General features: G+C 42.0%; 1 protein-coding gene across 4 annotated transcripts in view; it reads right to left on the reverse strand.

The window, feature by feature from the left end:
* Positions 1 to 20,375, reverse strand: part of cntn1b (contactin 1b) — a 661,974-nt gene that overhangs the window by 133,900 nt on the left and 507,699 nt on the right. For all 4 annotated transcript variants that reach the window (XM_060839985.1, XM_060839987.1, XM_060839988.1 and 1 more), the window contains one exon: positions 6,668 to 6,771. In XM_060839985.1, coding sequence (XP_060695968.1) covers positions 6,668 to 6,771 — 104 coding nt within the window. The remainder of the gene's footprint in view (positions 1 to 6,667; positions 6,772 to 20,375) is intronic.

Here is a 20,375-nt window from a genome sequence, read left to right on the forward strand (position 1 = left end):
CAGACTGATCAATAACTAGTTTTCTGCCCCTGATGGCCAACCATCATTACCTACAGGAAAGTCAGTGGCTACTGCTTAAGGACAGACTTGGTCAGCCACTCAGAAACCAGCGTTTCGGGACACATTGGTCCTTCTGGAACACTACCCCAACAACCATGCAGCTCTTCAGGAGTGCAAAAGTAAAACAGAGAAAGTGGCTGAAAAATAAAAAGCGAGAGTGCTTAAGAAATAAAACATTCCTGGATTTTCCTTATCTGAGGAAGCATGATGTGACATGGCCTGTTACTGAGCCGACAGAAGATGACAAGGAGAATAGAATCAGGAATGCTGACTACAAGGTTAATGTCTACACTTTGCTGCCAGTATTACTAAATCAGGAATGCAAGTTCCTATTTGGAAAACAAAACAGACATATGTCTGCCTGCTCTGTGTAGAACACCATGGATCATTGGGCCCAACGCATAAATTTAATAATGCTCTTACACAACATACTATGTGGATGAAATCGTTACCTGTTGAATTTTCTAAAAATTCTTTCTTACAATATAGGTGTTGTTGCCTGCCCAACATTAATTGTCCATCCCTGTTCAGGAGGGAGTTCCAAGATTTTTATCCAGCAATGATATGTACAGAATGGTGTGTGACTTGGAGGAGAATTAGGAGGCAATGGTGTTTTCATGTGCTTGCTTTGATTTGTCCTTCTCCACAGTCACAAACATGTGTTTGAAATGCACTTTTTGTTGGGAAATGCTTAGATTATTAGAACCTAATTCTTAGAACTCAAGAAAGCGCCATCCCACTCAGTGGTTTGCAGAAACTCACAATTGATTTATGAAGAGGAAGTTCTTTCACACAGATATGATGGGCCAAATGAGCTCCTCCTTGGACAAGGCAAGGGAATTTTGAAAACAGGCCCAATTTGGAAGTAGCTGAGAGGGTCAACAAGGATAAAAGCTATTGATCTTCCAATCATGGATTTCCAAAAAGGCATCTCATGATGTGGCCCAGACCAGGCTTGCCAATAAAGCTGAATCTCATGGAGCACAGATATATGGTTGGCGGAGTGACAGGAGTAGAGAGCAGTGAAGAACAGTTTTCCTTTGGTCTGGAGGAAGGAATAAACTGGGGTTCCCAGATGCCAGGGTGAGCACCGCTCCTTTTTTTTTCTACAGATATTGTTGGCCAAGATTTGGGTGTGGAGAGCACAATTTCAAACCATGCAGATTGCACAGAGCATTGAAGTATTGTGGACAATGAGGAGGGTCGACATCAAGAGGACATTATGACCCACTGTATTTTTAAAAATTATTTTGTCTTCAAATTATATCTCTTTTGTATTTGCTAATGCAACCCTTAGCTTTTAGTTAACTTTGAGAGAAATAATAAGTATAGAAAGCACAATTTCCAGTAAGGTATATTGAATTGCAATAGTGGTGAATATATAGGTTCTCCACTTTGTCATGTACTTGATCAGTCAAGCTGTTGTGACAATATAAATTGGTTTTGTTGGATACACTGGATATATACACACACGCACGTGTGCACACACAGACACACACACAGAAGGTGGCTGAGACACTTGGCATGTGGGAATGGTTTCTTTCTGCCTTGTCAAGATTCAGAAATCATAACCATTGCTGCCATCCAGCTGAGATAGGTTTTGCAGAGAAGATTATATGACTACACTGGTGTGACCCTAGATAACTACATAAGGGTGATCCTGGATGACTACATAGGGGTGAATGTCACTGCTGAAGATCCATCCAAGCATTTGTTTGTACATGTCTTTGACGGACACATACTTTCTTGTCACCACCACAATAAACCCAACCAATTGAGGAACAAAGTGCAGGGCCATAGTGAAACATATCAACAAAACAAAGCTATAAACGAACAAAGTGAAGCCTAATCAGATATTAAGTGACTGAAGACAACAGGGAGAAGGATAGATTGACAGGAGCAAAAATTCCATAAGGTTATGAGAAAGTTGATATGCTAATTTCAACAGAATGTGTTTTGAGAGCTCAAGAAAAACAAATGGAGTGAGTTCAGTGGAGCACAGACTGGAGCTGAACATCAACAAAACCATGAGAAATTAAAAATGTCTCCAATATTAAGACAGATCTGAGGTCAGGTTCGATCATCTTTCAGAGGACAATCTGTCCTTGTATCCATTCCAGGAATATGTGGGAATTGTCAGTAAGGATCCTGACATACAGAGATGGGTAAATGAAAAGTGACCAAAAGACAATGTAGTCTGCCATTTGTCATGCTGGTGGTCATATGATAGAATGGGAGCATTATTCAGGTTTTAGGTGAATTTGGGCTACATGTAATTGCTATGGAAGAACGGGTGTAGGGTGGTAAGGAGGTGGGTTCATCTTCAGGGATTGACATCCCTGATTATTAATTTAGATCTAATATTGTCCTCATCCAACAGTGCTCAAGCAACATCTTTTCAATGATGCTAGTGAAGACCCTGACCGTTATATGGTGCAATCTATCATGGCAGATAATCATGAGAATGGAGCCTTTGACTTGAGAATGCTGATTTTAAAAAGTCTTGTCTTAAGAAGTACACAGTGACTGTTACTGAACTTGTGGATCTTGGAAAGGAGCCAGTTCCTTTTTGACATCTATGTTTCCAAATGGTGGTGCACACCAAAGAGTGGTCAAGAAAGTGGCGAAGTACTGTTCTGGTGAATTTCTTATGATTATACAAACAGATAAGCCATCCACAACAAAAATCAGCATTTTTCTGCTATTTCTATCTTATAAAGCCGTTCATAGGTTGAAACAGTTAAAAATAAAGTCACATTGCCTTTCTAGCCCTGACCTACTACAGTGCATCATGAAACAGACAAAATTAGCAATATCTGCCAAAAATCGTATCAGAATACTCTGGCAAATGCGAATTTGGAAATATAAAAAGGCAAGGGGAAAAAAAACTCTTGTTATAATGGAGTCACTTAATACAAACCTCATGTGGTGACTAACATTTCACTCTGTCCTGCCAGAAGCTCCTTTGTAAGCATCAGAGGAATGTGCATCTTGATAAGATGACCGTCTCAGCCTCTCCTCCAATAAAAGCAAATCTGTAGATTCTGCCAAGTATTTGAAAGAAAAACATCGAACCACAAAAATGGCCAATGGATTCACAATGATTTACCGGAAGCCGGACATCGTCTCTGAGGGCTGGCCACGAAATAAGTATAATTTTCCCTCAAGCGCAGTGAAAACTCCACAATAAGGATAATGTACTCTCTGGTCGATCACAGGAATTGGCTGATTATCAACAGTCTCCAGATTTTGTTCTTGTCCATAAAACAAGTCAATGCCCGAGGCATGGGAATTAAAACAAGAACAGCACAAGGAACAAAAGAAACATTATGTAGTTCTATTCTGCAAGATAAGAATAAGAAACATAACCAACAAAGAAGCTGTGCAATTAGGTGATGTCTAACAGGAGGCTTTGTCCTCTGACCATCAGGATGGAAAGAAAGGCTTACATTTAAATAATGTTGCATTATATCGTTGAGAAATTTCAAAGTGCTTCACAGATAACAAATTACAAATAACTTGAATTGCAGTGAGTCCGTTTTATAGGTAATCCTAATGGTTACTTTATTCAAAGTAAGATCCAAACAATGAGAAGCACGACCATTTGACTTCACTTTGATGGTTCAGAGAGAGATATGGGAAGCTCCTCACTGTTCTTTTGAAACAATTCAATTTTTGCCCTTAGCATTTACCTGAACCATATGGAAAAGGCAGATGGGATGTCATAAAAATAACTGCAAGTAGGGACATGAGTCAGGGAATCCGAGTCCACTTTATTGAGCTGAAGGACCAAAAGAAATTGCTAATGTGCCACAGATCTGAGCTACAAAGACTGAGCAAAGGATGGTGACTTGAGATGAAATAGTTTTGAGGTTTCCTCTCCAGGAAGTAAGATGTTGACACATGAAGAGCTACTTGGCTTATACTTCCAGGTTTCAAGTATGTAATTCATCAGCAGCAGGTAAATCAGTTGGTTTTTTAAAAAATAATTGAAATACTTCCAGCTGACGCTATATTCTCTTCATTAGGGTCCACTTGGATTAAATTCCCCAATTCAGCAGAGTGGCAATTTTGCAACAAATTGGCTATCACATATGATGAGCATGGGGTTTGAACCTACAGCCTGATTCAGGAATACCAACTGAGCACAACTGCCACTTTGGTGCTCTGATAAAAATAATTCCCACCAGACTGACGTGGGCACATAATATAGAGTGATACTCCCAATTTGTGCTCAGGTGTACTGTTCTATTGTAGGTATGATAATTATGCAGATGTGTAAAATATAGAAGCAGAATTAGGCCATTTGGCCATCAAGTCTTCTCCATCAATCATGGCTGTAAGGTTTCTCAACCCCATACCTCTGCCAACATCTCATAACCCTTGACTCTCTTGTTATTCAAGAGCTTGTTTATCACTGTCTTAAAAACACTCATTGTTTTGGCCTCCACAGCCTTCTGTGGCAATAGGTTTCATAGACTCACCACCCTCTGGCTGAAGAAATTCCTCCTCATCTCCATTCTAAAGGGTTGTCCCTTCACTCTGAGGCTGTTCCTTTGGGTCCTAGACTCTCCTGCCAGTGGAAACATTTTCTCCATATCTACTGTATCCAGGCCTTTCCGTATTCCGTAAGTTTCAATCAGACTCCCGCCTCATCCTTCTAAACTTCACCAAGTACGGATCCAGAATCCTCAACCGCTCCTCATATGACAAGCCCTTCATCCCTGGGATCATTCTTGTAAACCTCCTCTGGACCCCTTCCAAAACCAGCATACCCTTCCTTAGATATAGGGCCTATAACTGCTCACAATGTTGCAAATGTGGTCTGACCACAGCCTTATACAGCATCAGCAATACATTCTGTCTGTTGTATTCTAATTAATGTTAGTATTGATTTGGCTTTCCTAACAGCTAAATGAAACTTAATTTGTTTCAGAGAAACCTGAATTAGGACTCCTCAGTCCTCTTTCCTTCTGATTTCCAAAGCCTGCCTCCACTTAGAAAATAGTCTACACTCTGTCCTTTCTACCACAGTACATAACCTCATACTTTCCCATATGGCATTCCATCAGCCACTTCTTTGCCCACTCTCCTAGCCTGTCAAAATCCGTCTGCATCTCCCTGCTTCCCAACACTATCCATCCCTCCACCAATCTTTGTGTCTTCTGCAAAATTAGCAACAATGGCCTCAGTTCCTTCACCCAGACTGTTATTGTATAATGTGAATAGTTGTGGTCCCAATACTGACCCCTGTGGAATTTGACTAGTCAATGGCTGCCATCCTGGCAAAGACCCCTTTATGCCCGTTCTCTGTCTTCTGCCAATCCCCTATCAATGCCTCTCCCTTGCCCCTAACACTGTGGGCTCGTATCTTATTTACCAGCATCCTGTGGGGCGACTTGTCAAAGGCTTTCTGGAAACCCAACCAGAACTTGTCCACTGGCTCTCTGCATCAAACTTGTTTGTTACCTCCTCAAGAATTTTAACAGATTTGTCAGGCATGATCTCCCCGTGATGAAAATGTGCTGACTCAGCCCTATTTCACTTCTAAGTATTCCATAATCTCACTTTTAACAATGGACTCTAAAATCTTACCAACAACTGTGATCAAACTCACTGTCTCTCAAAAAAGATTGTAAATCCAGTTTCTGTCTGCTAATTCAAGTAGAGATAAAAGATTGCATGGCATTATTTCAACCAACAGTAGGGGAGTTACTTCCCAGGCCCTGTGCAATATTTATGCGTCAAATCAACGTCATTCAAAACAGATCATCTGATCATTATCACGTTATTACTTGCTGGATCTTGATGTGTAAAACTGGTTACCCCATTTCCTATATTACAACAGTGACGGCACTTCAAAAGTACTAGACTAGGGATGATGAAATTTAGTTCTGGAAAGTTCTGCTTTCTTTCTGTCTTTGTTAAAGTGCTGTTACCCTGGTCAAGGTGCCTCCCCAAGTGCTGTGAGCAAGGATATTCTAAAATTGTCCCAGCTAGTGAAGCAACAGCCAAACATACCCAGACCGGGGTGGCACGGGACTTGAAAGGCATATTGGAGGTGATGGTGCTCCCAAGCATTTGCTGCCCTTATCCTTCTGGGCGGTGAAGGTCATGGATTTGAAAGGGCTTGCTGAGGAAGTTCTGGTGAGATGCTACAGGGCCACAGCAAATAGTACACCCTACAACCATGATGTAGTGGTTGGGAGAAATGTTTAACGTGGAGCACATGGCACAGACAAAGCAGGTTGCTTGGCAAACTGCCCTTTCACAGATTCCATTGTCAAGTGCTTCATGAGTACAAGAGCTGAACAGATCATCTTGTGTTTATGAATGTAGTTAAACAAGTAAGAGGTCTGACCCCAGTCTACATGAAGCCTCTTGGCTGCCTCGTATATTTTTTGTCAAGGAGAGCATGGCTGATATTCAATGGATACAAGTGATTTGGTGATAACTTCATTGTTAATATACCCTATGCTAGAGTCAGGTAGTCCTGTTGTTGCAACTCGTTATTCAGTTGTTACTTGCATCTTCAGCTTCAACATAAATTACAGCATTGCATCTTTATACATACATCTTAATCCCATGACAGCAGAGTGCAACTTACCTCGTAGCCTTCAACTGATGGTTCGGATACTGGTGACCATATCACTTCGATTTCGGAAGATGAGAGACTCCTGGCAGTCACTTGTGAAGGAGCTTCACTAGGCTCTAGAAACAGAATAAAATACCGGATGACTTTGCTGCAGTTAAAGAAGATTGCACATAATCATATCTTAGACTGACATGCCTTCAGTAGCAAACACAGACAGTGCTGAAGAAACACAGCAGATCTGGCAGCATTGTGGGGAGAGGGGTAAAGCGAACATTTTAGACATGAATGCTTCAGAGTTCTTCCACCTTTTCCTGGTGGGGCTTGTGCACACCATCTTGTCAGTAATCTTACTATCGAATCACCCCTAACTGGACAACACTGACAGTGAACCGCAGTGTGTCTTCAAATGATAAATCATTCATATTCTTTTTGAAAGCTTACACAGGTTAACTGAAACGAACTGTGGGCATAATGAAGATATGCAATGGGACTCGACTCGGAGAATATATGAAAACATTGCAAGGTTCTGTACCTAGTTTTATTCAGTGGCGTTCTACTCTACAAAGCAATGAATGGCAGCTTCCCTAATGCTCTAGCCACAGGGTCTTTTATAATTGATTAAATACCCTCCAAGGCAAGTATATCTCTCCTCAGATTCAAATGCCAAAACTGCTTCCAGGTGTGGTCACACTAAAGCCCTTTACAATTGTCAAAAGAGTTCCCTAATCCTATAACTCCAATAATCTTGTACTAAATGCCAACACAGCATTTGTTTTCGGAAATGTATGCATTACCTAAATGCAAACTTTCTGTTTTTATTGTACTAGGACACTCAAATCATCTGTGATTATCACCAGTGCAATGGTTTACACCTTTTACAACTATTTTTACCTACTCTTAACCACCCAACTAAATGTCCTTACACTTTCTAACATTGTACTCCACCTGTTACCTTATTACCCATTCATTAATATCTTCATTATGAGCCATGTGGTCTTCTCCTCTCAACATCTGCTTTGTATTGTTAACAAACTTAGATATAATTTCCTTGATTTTCATTTTTGTAAGTCACTAATATACACTGTAAATAGCATTCAGTTCCATGAGCATTCTATCCCACTATCGCAACCTTTAAGAGACTCAAATCCTCAAACCTTTTGACAACACAATGAACATTTTCTAAAAAATCCAACATTATACCCTACTTCTTTAGTTTGATACAAGTTTTCAGCATTTCTTCTGAGTTTTTAATCCTCTCAGGAATTACATTTTTAAATGAATTATTTCTACACATACTTATTCTTGCTGATATACCATTATATCTTTGAATCCGAATGCCCAGTCTACCTTCATCAACTCATCCTTTAAATCTTATTACTTTCGTTTAAGGTACAATTTTCAATTTTAAATACAACATTCCTAAACTCAATATGAAATTATATCATACCATTATTATGTATCCCATTAGAACCCAACAGCCTTCTCCCTCAGATTGCCAGCACCACAACAGTTTTTCAGCCATTTCAATTCAGTCCAGGTGACATCAAGTTACAACTGAAGGCACTGGAGACTGCAAAGGCTATAAGCTCTGACTCCACATTTCAGCAATAGCACTGAAGACTTGTACTCAATAATTAGATGCAGTGTCGAGAGTGTGATGCTGGAAAGCACAGCAGGTCAGGCTTATGCCTGAAACATCGATTCTCCTGCTCCTCAGGTGCTGCCTGACCTGTTGTGCTTTTCCAGCACTACACTCTCTACTCTCATCTCCAGCATTTGCAGTCTGCACTTTCTCATAATTAGATGCAATCCCATTTACAGTTCCTCACACATTGAAGAATCCGTACCCATGTACAGCAAGATCTGAGATGATACGGGAAAGTCAAGTACATCCCCCATCACGAAGGTCACCATGGACATCCAGTCCCTATACACCTCCAACCCCCATCACGAAGGTCACCATGGACATCCAGTCCCTATACACCTCCATCCCCCATCACGAAAGTCACCATGGACATCCAGTCCCTGTACACCTCCATCCCCCATCACAAAGGTCACCATGGACATCCAGTCCCTATACACCTCCATCCCCCATCACGAAGGTCACCATGGACATCCAGTCCCTGTACACCTCCATTCCCCCATCACAAAGGTCACCACGGACATCCAGTCCCTATATACCTCCATTCCCCATCCCGAAGGTCACCATGGACATCCAGTCCCTATACACCTCCATCCCCCATCAGGAAGGTCACCATGGACATCCAGTCCCTATAGACCTCCATCCCCCATCACAAAGGCCTCAAAACCCTCCGCTTTTTCCTTTTCTGCCGACCCAACCAGTACCCTTCCACTGACACCCTCCTTCGACTGACTGAATTGGTCCTCTCTCTGAGCAACTTCCCTTTCCAATCCTCCCACTTCCTCCAAACCAAAGGAGTAGCCATGGGCACCCGCATTGGCCCCAGCTATGCCTGCCTCTTCGTCGGAGATGTGGAACAGTCCATCTTCCGCAGCTACATTGGCACCACCCCCCACCTTTTCCTCTGCTACATCGATGACTGTATCAGCGCTACCTCGTGCTCCCAGGAGGAGGTTGAACAGTTCATCCACTTTACTAACACCTTCCATCCCGACCTCAAATTTACCTGGACCATCCTCCCTCCCCTTCCTAGACCTCTCCATTTCTATCTCAGGCGACCGACTCAACACGGACATTTACTATAAACCGACCGACTCCCACAGCTACCTAGATTACATCTCCTCCCACCCTGCCCCTTGTAAAAATGCCATCCCATATTCCCAATTCGTTTGCATCCACCACATCTGCTCCCAGGAGGACCAATTCCAATACCGAACAACCCAGATGTCCTCCTTCTTCAAAGACCGCAATTTCCCCTCAGAATTGGTTGACGATGCTTTCCACCGCATGTCCTCCACTTTCCACTCCTCCGCCCTTGAGCCCCACCCCTCCAATCGCCACCAGGACAGAACCCCACTGGTCCTCACCTACCACCCCACCAACCTCCAGATACATCGTATCTTTCTTCATCATTTCTGCCAGCTCCAAACATACCCCACCACCAGGGATATACTTCCCTCCCCACTCCTAACAGCATTCCGGAAAGACCATTCCCTCCGTGACTCCCTCGTCAGATCCACACCCCCACCAACCCATCTGGCACCTTCCCCTGAAACCGCAAGAAAAGCAAAACCTGAGCCCACACCTCCCCCCTTACTTCCCTCCAAGGCCCCAAGGGGTCCTTCCATATCCATCACAAATTCACCTGCACCTCCACACACATCATTTACTGCATCCGCTGCACCCAATGTGGCCTCCTCTATCTTGGGGAGACAGGCCGTCTACTTGCAGAACGTTTCAGAGAACACCTCTGGGACACCCGCACCAACCAACCCAACCGCCTCATGGCTGAACACTTTAACTCCCCCTCCCACTCCGCCAAGGACATGCAGGTCCTTGGCCTCCTCCATCGCCAAACCATGGCAACACAACACCTGGAGGAAGAGCACCTCATCTTCCGCCTAGGAACCCTCCAACCACAAGAGATTAATGCAGATTTCTCCAGCTTCCTCATTCCCCCTCCCCCCACCTTTTCTCAGTCTCAATCCTCGGACTCAGCACCGCCTTCTTGACCTGCAAACTTCTTCCCGACCTCTCCGCCCCCACCCCCTCTCCGGTCTATCACCCTCACCTTAACCTCCTTCCACCTATCGCATTCCCAACGCCCCTCCCCCAGGTCTCTCCTCCCTATCTTTTATCTTAGCCCGCTTGGCACACCTTCCTCATTCCTGAAGAAGGGCTTATGCCCGAAACATCGATTCTCCTGCTCCTTGGATGTTGCCTGACCTGCTGTGCTTTTCCAGCAACACATTTTTCAGTTCTGATCTCCAGCATCTGCAGTCCTCACCTTTTCTTTACATACCACAGTGACCTCTTGAACAAGAGAGAATCTAATCATCTCCCCTTAATATTCAATGGTGTTACCAGCACTGAATGTCTCACTATCAACAAGCTGAGGGTAAAACTTACCAGAAACTGAACTGGATTAGCCATATAAATATGGTGACTACAAGAACAGGTCAGAGGCTTGGAATTCTGCACCAAGTAATCCATCTTTAGATTCACCAAAGCCTTTCCTACACAGCTGAGAGTGTAATGTTTTAGTCAGACCTCAAGTTATAATGTTGCAGGCAGATACTCCATCTTGTCAAGTTCCTGGGTGAGGCAGGATGAACTGAATTCCCTCCTTTATTCACCTACACTCTCAGTTGCTTGCATCAAAGTTAATTTACAAAGGATCCCATTCTTGTGGATATCTCTCTCTGAGACTAAGTGAATTTACATTTTAAAATGGGCCAATTCAACCAGTCTTTCTTACATTAACAGAAGACCGAGTTTACGAGTCACTTAGCACAAGCAAAAATAATAACACAACGCACATTTACATAGATTTGAAATGAGGAGGTGATGATCTCGTGGCATTATTGTGAGACTGTTAATCCAGAGATCCAAGTAATGTTCTGGGGGCCTGGGTTTTTATCCTGCCATGGCAGATGGTGTAATTTGAACTCAGTAAGATCTGGAACTAACCATGAATCCATTGTCATTTGTTGGAAAAACCCACCTGGTTCACTTGTGTCCTTCAGGGAAGGAATCTGCCATCCTGGTCTGGCCTACAGGTGACTCCACACCCACAGCAATGTGGCTAAATTTTACCTGCCCCTTCTGGGCAATTAGAGATGGGCAATAAATGCTGGCCTGGCCAGCGACACCCTCATCCCATGAATGAATTATAAAAAAATGAGAAATGAGTAAAAAAGGTTAAACGTGAAAAGATATACAGATCGCTGACCGACCATTCATGAAGAATAGACAGTGAACAGTCAATTTCAGGATTCTTCATTTTGCAGCTCAGTTGAAATCCTTGTCTCCTGTTTGATTTTAACTACTTTTCTAAAGAGCTGGCTTCTCATACTAAGAGTGAAAAAAACCTTTCACTGTAAGACTGGGGTGACAATTGACTATTCTTCAACTGTGGCCTTTGCATTGCACTAGCACTCAAATCCAATGTCATACACATGGGTAGCTAAGCTCACGAACACCAGGGTCAAACTAGCTCTCGAGCTGAATTCTTGTGAAAAGGGGAGACACAAACCGTGTCCCTCACGCAGACTGTTGTCTTCCCCCCATCATGTCCATTGTCTGAGGTAACTCCCATGCACTTGTAGCTCAATTTGTAATGTATTTCTCCATTTTAACTCTACGCTTCCTTGGCACCTCATAGGTGTGACACTCCAGTGTGCCTCTCTCTCTCTCTCCAGCCAGCCAATGAAATTGTATCCAGTCATTTTGTTTTTTTATCTGGCTCTAGTCATCCTCTTTTGAAAGAGGTGGCACGAAGCACAGTGGTTAGCACCGCTGCCTCACAGCGCCAGGGACCTGGGTTCAATTCCCGCCTCAGGCGACTGACTGTGTGGAGTTTGCACGTTCTCCCCGTGTCTGCGTGGGTTTCCTCCGGGTGCTCCGGTTTCCTCCCACAGTCCAAAGATGTGCGGGTCAGGTGAATTGGCCATGCTAAATTGCCCGTAGTGTTAGGTAAGGGGTATATGTAGGGGTATGGGTGGGTTGCGCTTCGGCGGGTTGGTGTGGACTTGTTAGGCCGAAGGGCCTGTTTCCACACTGTAAGTAATCTAATCTAATCTAAAAAAAAACATATATTGGAATTAGAAGTTTAATCTGTCCATAACTTATCCAGAGATATGCTTTGCCATCATGACAGTACAAGAAAAGTGAGTGGAGACCACAAAGGCTCTCAATAGTTAACCAATTTGTCATTGTTCTCTCTCCTTTGATTCAAACAAGTAGGCAGTCATGTTGCATACACAAGAACTGCCAGCACTCATGGAACAACACTCTTACATATGTCAGCACCCTGAGGACTGGGATTTGGAACTATAAAACTTGCTGTTTCTTTATACTTTAACAGCAACTCTTTTACTCCATTTGCCAAACAATAACAAGCCAATAACAGAAAAAAACAATCTGAAACTGCTGGAGAGATTCATGTTTCAGCACAGGCTCTGACAAAATAAATACACAAGGAATTCAGGGAATAGATAGGAAATCTGGTCGGCACTAGATTTAATCGCACCTGTACAGACGTCCAATGGCCTTGGATTGCCGACAGGCACGTTGCTCTGAGCTGCCGGAGACCATGTGAGTTAAATACATGTGTGTCAAGAGAAAGGGAGTTCAGAAGTGGCAAGTAGGTCTGGAATTTGGAAAGAGCTAAGAAAAGCCTGTGCCAAGTCAGTGAAATGAGGCTTGATTAGGCTTGAAAATATCAAGACACATAAAGCACGTCAGACCTTATCACGCTACCATTAGCAAAGAAACAGCATTTAGGTAGCATCCCAGGACATCCCAAATCACCTGACAGCCAAGTAATTACTTCTCAAGTGTATTCACTATTGCAATGCAGGAAATGTAACAGCAGTTTGCAAACAGCCAAGACGCACCAACAGGAAAGAGGTAAAATATCAAATAATCTGTTTTTTTTAAACGATGTTGGTTGACATGCGAATGTCGACCAGGGCAGGAGTCAGAATTTGCTGACAGTTCATCAGAGATGCCGTGGAACTTTCTACTTCCATCTTTATTGGGCAAATTGGGCATCAGTTCAGCAATTTAGCCAAAGATGATACTTCTGAAAGTACTGCACTCCTTCTAGTGTAAGTCAAGAGCTTGTGTTCAAGTCTCTTGAACAGGACATGAATACACAATGTTCTATTTCAGGTGAGAGTCCTCCCACTTTACTTGAAGTGTAGAATGTGACACACAAAAATAATTATCTTCTAATCTTATTGTTTATAATGAGTCAGAGGATACACAGATGGACTACCACATGTATAATTAATAGGGTCACTAAATTATAGTCCAAATTATAGACCAAGTAAGTTCAGTTGACTTTTAACTTCATGGCATTCTAGCATTTTAAGCAGTAATTTGAGGTTCACTAACGTACAATCATTAGCATTTTATATCAGAGCTCTCAGCCAATTCAAAACAACTGAATCATTATAATCTGTTGTTGAGGTCAGATTTGAAATTAATTTTAAGTTGGGCTTGGGATAGGTTTAAGATTTTGAAATGTAGAGGCATAAGTAAACTACCAATGAATATACACTGAATCTTGTCAATTAGACCATTAGGCACAGGAGCAGTTATTTGGCCATTCAGCCCATCGAGTCTGCTCCACCATTCAATCATGGCCGGTAGTCTCTCAAGGAGGAGAAAGTGAGGACTGCAAATGAGTGAGGTCACAGTCAAGTGTGGCAAAGGAGCAGAAACATCAACGTTTCAAGCAAAATTCTTGATGAAGGGCTTTTGCCCGAAATGTTGATTTTCCTGTTCCTCGGATGCTGCCTGACCTGCTGTGCTTTTCCAGCACCACACTCTCAACTGATAAGTTTCTCAACCCCATTCGCCCACCTTCCCCCTTAACCTTTGATCCTCTTAACAATCACAAATGTATCTATCTCTGTCTTAAATAAATGACCATAGTCTCCACAGCCTTCTGTGACAGTGAACTCCATCAGTTCACCACCGTCTGGATGAAGAAATTTCTCCTTATCTCCATTATAAAGGGTCTTCCTTTTACTCTAAGTCTGTGCCCTCAGGTTCTAGTCTCTCCTGCTAATGGAAACATTTTCCAAGCATCCAATTTATCCAGGCTTTTCAGTATTCTGTAAGTTTCAATTAGATCCCCCTCATTCTTCTAAACTCCATTGAGAATTGATCCAGAGTCCTCAAATATTCCTCCTATGTTAAGTTTTTCATTGTTGGGATCATTCTCGTGAACCTCCTCTGGACCTGTTCCAGAGCCACTTCATCTTTCCTCAGGAATGGGGCCCAAAATTGTTCACAATATTCCAAATGTGGTCTGACCAGAGCCTTATAAGGCCCCAGAATTGCAACCCTGCTTTTATATTCAAGTCCTTTCAAAACAAATGCCATCATTGCATTTGCCTTCCTAACTACAGACTCAACCTGTAAGTTTACCTTAAGAAAATCCTGGACTAGGACTCCCAAGTCCCTTTGCACTTCAGATTTCTGAATTTTCTCCCCATTTACAGAATAGTCTATGCCTCTATTCTTCTACTGAGGTACACGATCTCACATTTTTTCACATTGCATTTCATCTGCCATTTTTTTTGCCCACTGTCTAAATCCTTTTACAGCCTCCCTACCTCGATGTTACCTGTCCTTCCACCTATCTTTGTATCACCTGTAATTATTAGCCAGAATTCCCTCAGTTCCTTCATCTAGATCGTTAATGTATAAAGTGAAAAGTTGTGGTCCCAACACTGACCCTTGCAGAACACCACTAGTCATCAGCTGCCATCCTGAGAAGGATCCTTTTATCCCCACTCTCTGCTTTCTGCTAGACAGCCAAGCTTCTGCCTATACTAGTACCTTACCTGTAACACTCTGGGTTCTTATCTTACACAAAAGCCTCTTATGTGGCACCTTGTCAAAGGTCTTCTGGAAGGCCAAGTAGATAACATCCACAGGGCTTCCTTGGTCTAACCTGCTCATTACCTCCTCAAAGAATTCTAACAGATGTGTCAGGCATGAGCTACCCTTGATGAAACCATGCTAACTTTACCCTATTTTACCATGCACTTCCAAGTATTCATAAACCTCATCCTTCACAACAGAGTCCAAAATCTTATCAACGACCAAGGTCAGGCTAATCAACCTGTAATTTTCCTTCTTTTTCCTCATTCTCTTCTTAAATGGGGGGTTTACATTAGCGATTTTCCAGTCCTCTGGGAACCTCCCTGACTCTAGTGATTCCTGAAAAATCACCACTAATGCCTCCACCATCTATTCAGCTATCTTCTTCAATACTGTGCGATGTAGTCCATCTGGTTCAGGTGATTTATCCTTAGACCTTTTAGGTTTTTTTAGCACTTCCTCCTTGGTGTTGGCCCACCATACTCGCATCTGTCCCCCTACTGTCTTGAATTTTTGGGATGTTACTTATGTCTTCCACTGTGAAGACTGATACAAAGTGCTTGTTCAGTTCCTGCCATTTCTTTTTCCCCATTACTACTTCTCCAGCATCATTTTCCAGTGGCCAAATCTCCACTTTTGCCTCTCTTTTACCCTTCATACCTAAAGAAACTCTGTCTTCCTTTTTATTACTGGCTAGCTTACCCTCATATTTAACCTTCTTCCTCTTTATTCTTTTTTTAATTGTCATATGTTAGTCTTTGTAGGCTTCCCACTGCCCTTTGATGCATTACATGCTTAATGACTATTATTGCACAAATTCTGTTATGTACAAACTTAATGTTTACCTCTTAAGGACAGGATATATACGGCAAAGCTGGAAGTCAGTATTTCTTTGAGACACAGACTGTCAGTAAGTGAGGAAGACCAGATAGAGGGAAAAAAACTTTTGCACTCAAAGTTGTGAGGTGTTTTGGTAAGATATAGGAGGAAATGGATGAAGACTGCTTCTGGAGTCACTTAAATTTAGAGTTTATCAGGGACTATAATAGAATTGTATCCAGTAATTAGAGAACCCGATAGAATAAAACCTTTCTCACTGCTTGGCAAAATCTGATCAAAAGGTACAATTTTAACATTTAACAAGGAAATCAGGAAGTACGTTTTCATCCAAAGGCTTCTGGAAATCTGGAACTTGTTAATCCATTTGGTTGTTGGGTCAATTTTAACTTCCTAGATTGAGATTGATGGATTTTTGTTGGGTGATGATATCAAGGGAATAACGGGGCAAATGGACTCGAGCAGATCAGCCTAAATGGAACTGAATGGTTCAAGGTACTTAATTGACATGGCAGTAAGCAGGTCCCTATCTCTACCAGCTTCACCCAAGGATCATCAACTAAATGCTTTCTGACCAATTCCTGGAAAATAATTGTGTATTTTCCTTCACCAATGTATATGAATGAAAAAGTATGGATCATGGCCATAAATAGTTGTTCCCAGATTATGGGTGTGAAGAAAACAAAATCAAAGCTGCTGTTATTACACCTATTTTTAAACTATTAAAATACATTGTGCGTATTTCCCCTTTTAAACCCTACCCTTTCAAAAGCAGGGCAGCAAATATGTCCATCGGAAAAGTCCCATCCACCCCTCCACGAAAAGATTTGAGGGCAACAATACATTCAAGGACACTGGAAAGGTAAGGGAGGTCAGAGATACTGTAAGACAATAGTTTGCAGGGAGGATAGAATGAAGCATTTTTGTTTTAGGACAGGGGTAATGACGAAGACAGTAATCGAAGAGAAAGGACCATTAACAATACTAGCACTCCAAACCATACTCAAACAAAAGTGAGCAACAAGGTTAGAGGAATGTTTTTGACAAACCATAATTGGGTGAATTATTGTAATCATAGATCAAAGCATTATAAGATGAAAGGGTCGCAAGGTACAGGAAGAAATAATGTACAAAGTCAGCGAACATATGTGAGATTACAGATGGACTTTGAGGACGTACAGGGGAAAGGATGGTCTGACAAGGCGGTTTGGAGTTCGCGTGCAAATCATCTCATTCTCAGTAAGTAAACTAAGAATGGTTGTATCAGAGAAAACTACAGCTAATTATTATCTAATTTGAAAGTGAGCAGGCTTGAAATCATGGAGTCATATTGCATGGAAGCAGGCAGCAATCTAATTCTTTATTGAAGGAAGTGCTGCAAGAGGTAAGGAATGCATATGACATCATTTACATTGAAACAATGTGTGCAACAATTTAATTTGCAGAGGTTTGAGTGTTTAAATGCAAGCCAAAATACAGAGAGAACTCCCCTCACTCTCTAAAAGGGAAAGCCATGAATTTGTTTGAGTGGCCAGTGCACTATGTCTCAGGCACCTCTGAAGGTGCAGCACACCCTGAAATCCCACAATAAAACACTCCCTTCGATTGAGCGCTCAACATTCTAAAGTGGCCCTCAATCTACAAATTATTAACTCAGAGGCAAACTGCTACCAAATAAATCAAGTGTTAGAACTTAACTGGTTTGACCCTACCTAGAAGGTGGGGATCTATGTTTGTCAATAGAGCAAGTGAATAAAGCCTTAGAAATCTATCACCAAAATCATTTGATTGTTTGACCAGGAGCTTCTCACTTACTTCTGATTCTGGAAGCTGCTGCACTTGACTAGGTCAAACCCTGGTGCAATGTCCCAGGAATTCCATTTGGAGGTAGGCCAGTTACCACACACAATCAGGGGGCAGCTAGCCAGTTAGCTATGCACAGTCAAAGGACTTGGCGATGTGCCACATTCAAACAGCACCTGGACCCTGTGAGTCGGGTATCATTCTGACTGTTTGCCAAGAGGATTCTGAACTGAGACACACTTTCCAGCCTTCCCTCCCCACTGCCACAATGGGATCTATGAGCTGCTGCCCCTCTCCCTCCTTCCCAAAAATGAAGCAAACCTGTAACCCTGGGCAGATTTAATCTGTCCTCAATTCAACAGCTCAACTTCCTCTCCGTGGAGCCCAACAAAATTCCGTATGCAGGGATAGCAGCTCCTACACTCTTCAAATTCATACTCTCGCCTGCTGTATGCCACCTTTAACCAGTCATAAGTCAGATGGTGTATGTTTCTCTTCTGCTGCTAACTTAATTACAAAAGTATCACCTAATTTGATGTCAGAGTATAGTAATATACATTACTATACATTAAAAAGACATGCATATACATTAAAAAGGCATTCTTTTCACTTTCCTAAAAATCACACAACACCAGGTTATAGTTCAACAGGTTTATGTCGAAGCACCAGCATTTGGAACGCTGCTCCTTCATGTTAGGGACTAGGATCTTAACTTAATCCACCACCAACTCATTTCCCAGCTTTCATCTTGCTGTTGGGTGGTTGACCTTCCACTTTCTTTACAACTGAGAACCCCCATCCAATCCTCAGGACCCAGGATTAAAAGCCCAGTTTTCTTTGGTGACTTGAAACAGCTAAGCCCCTTCTTGACTGACAGTTCTGGTCGATCATTGTCAATTTCATAATGAAGAGGCTTCAAGTACTTTTCATTTGTTGAAAATTTTAAAGGTCTAGATGATTATTTGGCTGATGTGAAAAGCAGTTTTAAAAAAAAGGTAAGTCATCAATAAATGACTTTGTTTAAAAAGGATTTTTTGACATTCAACTATCATTATAGGGTTCATCGTTACAATGCAGTGCATAGTGGGCTGAATGGGGACTGAAGTGGCATCGCAGGAGCAGGAGGACCTGCATGGTGTGGGATGGGATGCATCAGGGGGATATTTTGAACTTAGCTTCCAAAAGGTGTCCTCGTGCAGACTGTGGCTCATAACACCTCTGCCCTGACACTTTAAAGGGCTGGCCTGACCCCATGAAAATTGTGGAGGAGTAAGTCTAGCCTGTCTTTGCAATGAAGCCACCTTCGTGGTGGAGCCACCTGAGTGACCAGGAGCAGTGTCCAAACTCAAAACCAGCCGCAACCGTTTGAAGTGGAAGTGCCAGGAGTAGGCTCAGACATCTCAAGCAGGACTCAGCAAAAATCCAGGCCCGAAGAATCCAGTTTGCAAGATAGGTCACAGGACTTTGTGATTCACTTTCAAATAAAAACTCGTGATGCAGTCAGTGATTGTAATACATAACAGATTATAGATTTGTGTAAAGCCACATAAAAGAAAGCATTTGATGTGTCCTTCCTTTACCACATCACACTTCCTTTCCACATTTTGGTGTTTATGTTTATGTAAACAAAGTTTTTGAAGTTGACTGCCTGAAATAACGGAATATGAGAAATAGTGGTGGATACAATATTCAAGAGGAACAATAAAGAACACATGAGAACAGTGGATAAACTAGAGAAGTCAGTAGAAACAAAACAATTAATAGCAAAGGAAAGAGCAGAACAATCTAAAATTCCCAAACAAATAACTTGCAAACAATTGTTTAGCACTGGATGGTTAACTTATTACATGACGAGGATGACAAATATCACAAAATTATGATTACATACTCAAGAATATTTTTGTAAAAAACATGTAACAAAGCTTCTTGCAGAGGTCTGTGTAAAAGATCCAAACATCAAGCTCATTTGGATTCTTGAACCGATCACCGATTGCTGAAGTGAATCAAGATCACAGCCTACAGCATTAAGCTTGCACCAACCTACACAACTGTTGGAACTTAATGTGTGATAACACTCCAAATCGCAAACCAATTCTTGCTGTTTGCAAATCCTATACTCTCCTGCAATCCAGCCAACTCATGGAATATTATTCCCATTTGAAAATGTTGAGGGAGCATTTATTGAAAGTGAAGGACATTTGAACATTTTCTTGGAAATCCATCAAAAATAAGGTAAAGCTTATGCTCTTGAACTTTATTTCAGGGAACTCTGTCATGATGTCTAGTGTGTAGTAATAGGGTCCAATGCAAATACATCAAGGGAGCCCAATGCAGATACACCTAAGTAGAGAATCTGCAAACAGAAAAACATCAGCTCTTGACATTGTACAAAGAATTAAAAATGAACATTCATCACACACATGTTGCAAGTTCTGGAAGCACTGTTCTGCCATCCAATTTGAAGAAATGCTGACTGAAAATTATTTTAGCAGACATTCTCAAATGGAACAAAGTGCTACAGCGGAGACATTTAGCAAA

This window comes from Hemiscyllium ocellatum, chromosome 19 (assembly GCF_020745735.1).
Source record: "Hemiscyllium ocellatum isolate sHemOce1 chromosome 19, sHemOce1.pat.X.cur, whole genome shotgun sequence".
NCBI lineage: Eukaryota > Metazoa > Chordata > Chondrichthyes > Orectolobiformes > Hemiscylliidae > Hemiscyllium > Hemiscyllium ocellatum.